The 4444-nt window shown below is 44.0% G+C and overlaps 1 protein-coding gene across 1 annotated transcript; it reads right to left on the bottom strand.

Annotated features, from left to right (window-relative positions):
* Positions 1–1378: 1378 nt before the first annotated feature.
* On the bottom strand, positions 1379–3917 carry LOC149238270 (uncharacterized). Its single transcript, XM_089369518.1, has 5 exons — positions 3760–3917; positions 3250–3529; positions 2469–3129; positions 2144–2289; positions 1379–1960 (listed from the first exon to the last, which is right to left on the bottom strand). The coding sequence occupies exons 1-5, from the start codon at positions 3915–3917 to the stop codon at positions 1379–1381; spliced, it is 1827 nt and encodes a 608-aa protein (XP_089225644.1).
* Positions 3918–4444: the final 527 nt, after the last annotated feature.

Genomic DNA, 4444 nt, shown 5'->3' with positions numbered 1-4444 from the left:
TGAGGACCAGTCTGCTGGCCATATTAAGTGCTCTATGAGTCCAAAGGAAGAACCTAGCTTCGAGCTTTTCTAACAGGTCCCTCCAAGAGGAGTGTTTGAGGGCTAAGGCTATTAAAGGAGCTCCAAGGTATTTGGAGGGAAGGTAAGCAATGGTAAAACCAAGAATACGGGCAATGGATTTTTGAGTAGGAGCAGGGGTGTTAAAGAAGAAGATTTGATATTTGACACGATTAATAAGGGCACCTGAAGCATCCGAGAAGTTTGAGAGAATGGATTTGAGAAGGTGGGCTTCTTGGACCGAGGGATGACCAAATAGCATGTTATCGTCCACAAATTGCTGGTGGGAAAAGGAAGGAGAATTTCTGAAAGAAAGGCCTTTGAGACGATGGGAAACCAGAGCGGAATTCAGACTTCTACCAAGTCCTTCTGCCATGATTACAAAGAGAAAGGGTGAAAGGGGATCCCCCTACCTGATACCTCTAGAGGGGCGAAACGTAGCCGAAGGGATGCCATTGATAAGCACAGAAAAGAATGAGGAAGACAGAAGATTGAGAATCCATCTGACCCAGGACGGGGCAAAGCCAAAGGCATTAAGAATTTTCTGAATGTAAACCCAGCTTATACTATCAAAAGCTTTGGACAAATCAATTTTTAGCAGCATACCTGGTTTTTTGGTTTGCTTCAAAGAATGGATTATTTCATGAGTTAAAATAATACCATCCGTAATCTGTCGGCCTTCTACATAACCAGATTGATCAGGCGATATAATGAGAGGGAGCAGCGGCTTAAGTCTGGTAGCAATCACTTTTGAGACGATTTTGTAGATGATGTTGCAGAGAGCGATCGGTCTGTACTTGTCTGGCGTGCTGGATTCCTCTGCCTTGGGCACTAAAGCGATGAAGGTGGCATTCAGCCCTGGGTACATCCATCGTAAAGTGCGTGATTCCTCAACCACTTGCCAAACCTCCATTTTGATAAGATCCCAAAAGTTATGAAAAAAATCGGAAGTGAATCCATCCGGACCCGGTGCTTTCCCTGTTTTCAATTGATGAACAACGTTTTCAACTTCCTGCAAATTTGTGGGCTTGAGAAGGAGAAGATTATGCTCCTCTGTGATTAATTTGGGGATGTTCCGCAGAATTTTATCTATAGCAGGCATTCTGTCTATACTGGGTTCTTGGTGAGCTTTCTTAAAATATCTAAGAAACTCATCTTCAATGCCTTCATGCGTCTCAATTCTATCTCCCTGCTCATTTTTTATGTGGGAAATGAAATTATTCATTCTGCGCTGCACTGTGGTTTTATGAAAGAATTTTGTATTCTTTTCTCCATCCTTGAGCCATCTGATCCGCGATTTCTGCCTCCAAAGGGTTTCCTCCTATTGTGCTCTATCTAGAAGTTGGGTTTCAATAGCTTGTTCCTGCTTAGCAAGTTCCTCGGAGCGTCCTTCGATGATGATCCTTTGCTGAACAGTTTTCATTTCATGATTAAGAGCGGCTTGAGCTTTGAAGATGTTGCCAAAAGTGGTGTGGTTCCAGTGTTTGATTTCGCCTTTGAGGTGTTTTAGTTTCTGCTGGAATATAGACATTTTTGTACCACTAGTGGGGTTGAATTTGAGCCAAGTTGATCGAACAAATTCCTGGAAGTCCGGATGAGTTAACCAAAAGGCCTCAAACCGAAAAGGGCGCTTAATGTTGTTGCCTGGCCGGTTCCATTGGAGAGCTATAGGCCAGTGATCTGAACCTGAAACAGGCAGGATGGATGCAGTGAATTCCCCTCCCAGGTGAATTGCATTATCAGATATTAGAAATCTGTCTAGACGCGAAGCTATTTGTTGCAATCCTTCTCTTTTGTTGTTCCAGGTGAACATGCCATTGTTGGAAGGAAGATCTACCAGCCAGTTGTTATGAATGAAGTCTTTTAGCAGGTTCCCATCTCTGTTCCTGCTGCTTCTGCCTCCCTGCTTTTCCTCCATTCTTGCTATCATGTTAAAATCTCCTCCAGATATCCAGAGCGGGTATAGCCTGTTTGAGTTAAGAACCGATAGGATGTCCATGATTTCAGCTTTGTGATTGGTTTCCTGAGGGAAATATACATTGGTTATATGCCCATGAATGTTGGTGCCAATTAAGTGAAATATTGCCTGAATGAAGTTCTTATTTGCATGTATGTTGTCGAGTTGAATTACTCTAGCATCCCAAAGGATTGCTAATCCTCCCGATGCTCCTTGAGCATCAACAGCTGTTACTAGCCCTCCTGGCCAGGCTTTCGCTGCTATTCTTTCCAAAACTGTCATGTTACATTTAGTTTCTTGCAAAAAAAGTATGTTTGGTTTTTCCTGCATAAGCATATTTTTTAATAGTCTGCCTTTCCTAGGGCTGTTGAGCCCCCTTATGTTCCACGATATCAGCTTCATTGAGAAGGATTGGGGTTGATATTGAAATATTTGGTCAGCTTGGCGTACCTACCTGACTCGACTAGCACTTCGCCGATCTTGATGGTTCTTTCGAGGGTTGTTTTTCGTCCTCGCTTCTTACTGTCTTTTGTTATGAATTTACCATCCCATTGACTACCAATCTGGACACCTAGAGAGTGTTTCTTGTGTGCACGATTTAAGACCTCTACCAGTTTATCCACTTGCCGATCCGGTATTTTGTCAAAGTTTCCAGTCTTGCAGGCTAGCTCGAGTCCTAGAATATCCAGTTCGCCAATGTCAATATTCTCAGGATCTTCCTCCATGATCTGGGGATCTTGCGATGCTTCCTCTCTTTCCTTCAGCGTCTTGGCGCTTGGTTCAGGATTATCCACTTCCATTCCTTGAATATGCCAGGCCTGAGTTTTGGTTTGGGAGTGAGGGGTTGATTTGTTGAGTAAGATATCCCCTGGTTGCTGTGAAGTTCCTTCCGTCTGCACTTTGTTGGATTCCTTATCCTTTTGCGGCCCATTATCAGGATCTTGCGTATCATTACTGACCAGAGCCTCAAAACTGTTACTCGTTGAGGGTATTGCTGTGTTGACCTGATCTGCCTTAGGATTGGCTGTCGCTTTTTTGTTCCCTCTTCTGCGATTTACCACTTTGGTGAAACCATCAGGCGCCTGGTTATCTGAGCTCATTTGAGGAGGGGGTTTCTTGTTCAGAGGACAATCTCTGAATAGGTGTCCGAGATTATGGCATTTCCTGCATCTAAATGGAACATGTTCATAGTCTATTAACTGAATCCATTCAACATCTTCATGGAAGAGACTTACCGTGTCCGGCAGGGCTTGTTTGAGATCCATATATACGCAGATCCGGGCATAAGATGTGTATCTACATAACTTTGTTTCCTCTGCTACCTTGATGAATTCGCCCAGAGCATTTCCGATCTCCTGTAGGGAGTTTTCTTCCCAGTATTCCCAAGGAAGCGAGTACAGCCTTATCCATACGGGAGCATAACTGAGGTCTTCCTTGTCTGGATTGAATCGTTCAACCCATCCTTTGAGATATAGTCCTGCAGAATTGAAGAAATAAGGACCCCCCTCCAGAATCCTGTTGCGATCTTCCAGGCAGTTAAAGACGGCAGTGAAAAACCCCTTTGGGCCTAAATGTAGGTTGATGTGTCCCTTTGGCTTCCATTTGGTAGCTATCCAGCTTCTTAATGCTTTCTCAGTTGGCCAGATTCCAATAAATTTTCCAATCAGTGCATGATCTCTCATAAATTGTATTCTGGCATTGATTCGGTGACTGGGAAATTCCACTTTTGGCCTGTGAGTAGCCACCGGCCTGCATGTGGAAGAACTTGCTTTATTCGCTTCTTTTTGCTCTGGGTCATTGTTCTGTTGCAAACTACTGTCCGTATTGCTGTCATTTTGTCGTTTCTCTTTGTCAATGTCTGCGATCTGCTACGATTGGCTGTCTTTTTGTGGGGGAGGCGCATCGCCCTCCCCCATAGGGGGCTGCATTTTCCTTCTCGCTTATGTCTGGGTTACGAAGACCTCCAGACTGCTCTGATTCCTTCAGTACTGATGTGAGCCAGTCAAGCCTGCCGTGGCAGGGGTTGCAGAAACCCACTGACTGTGCGCAGAAACCCTAGTTCCCCTCTGGTATCTCGCTTCCTCAGAAGACCTCATCATGCATTGAACATTAACCAGTATATCAGAGATTTATTAGACAGTGCAGAAAAAGCAGAATAAAGCATCACACATAAGCAACACACATGAACACCAAGATATAAGGTGGAAACTCAATGTGGGTAAAAACCACCTGCTGCTATCGTCTTTGTCTTCTTTTAATAATAAGAAAGTCTGTTTAAAATTTTGTACTAGTGCAGACTCATACCAGTACGCAGGCTTCTACTTGCAAAAGGCTACAACCTTCTCTCATTCTCCAGCTTCTACTGGAAGGGAGCTACAACCACCTAGCTCTTGTACTAGTTGATATGTTTGCTAGTATGTAGGTGCCGAC

This window comes from Pinus tabuliformis, chromosome 8, assembly GCF_031772625.1.
Source record: "Pinus tabuliformis cultivar Carrire ecotype Pingquan chromosome 8, CPIR1, whole genome shotgun sequence".
In the NCBI taxonomy this organism is placed as follows: Eukaryota; Viridiplantae; Streptophyta; class Pinopsida; order Pinales; family Pinaceae; genus Pinus; species Pinus tabuliformis.
Note: the sequence above shows the minus strand (reverse complement) of the source record. Positions and strands in the feature narration are given on the sequence as shown.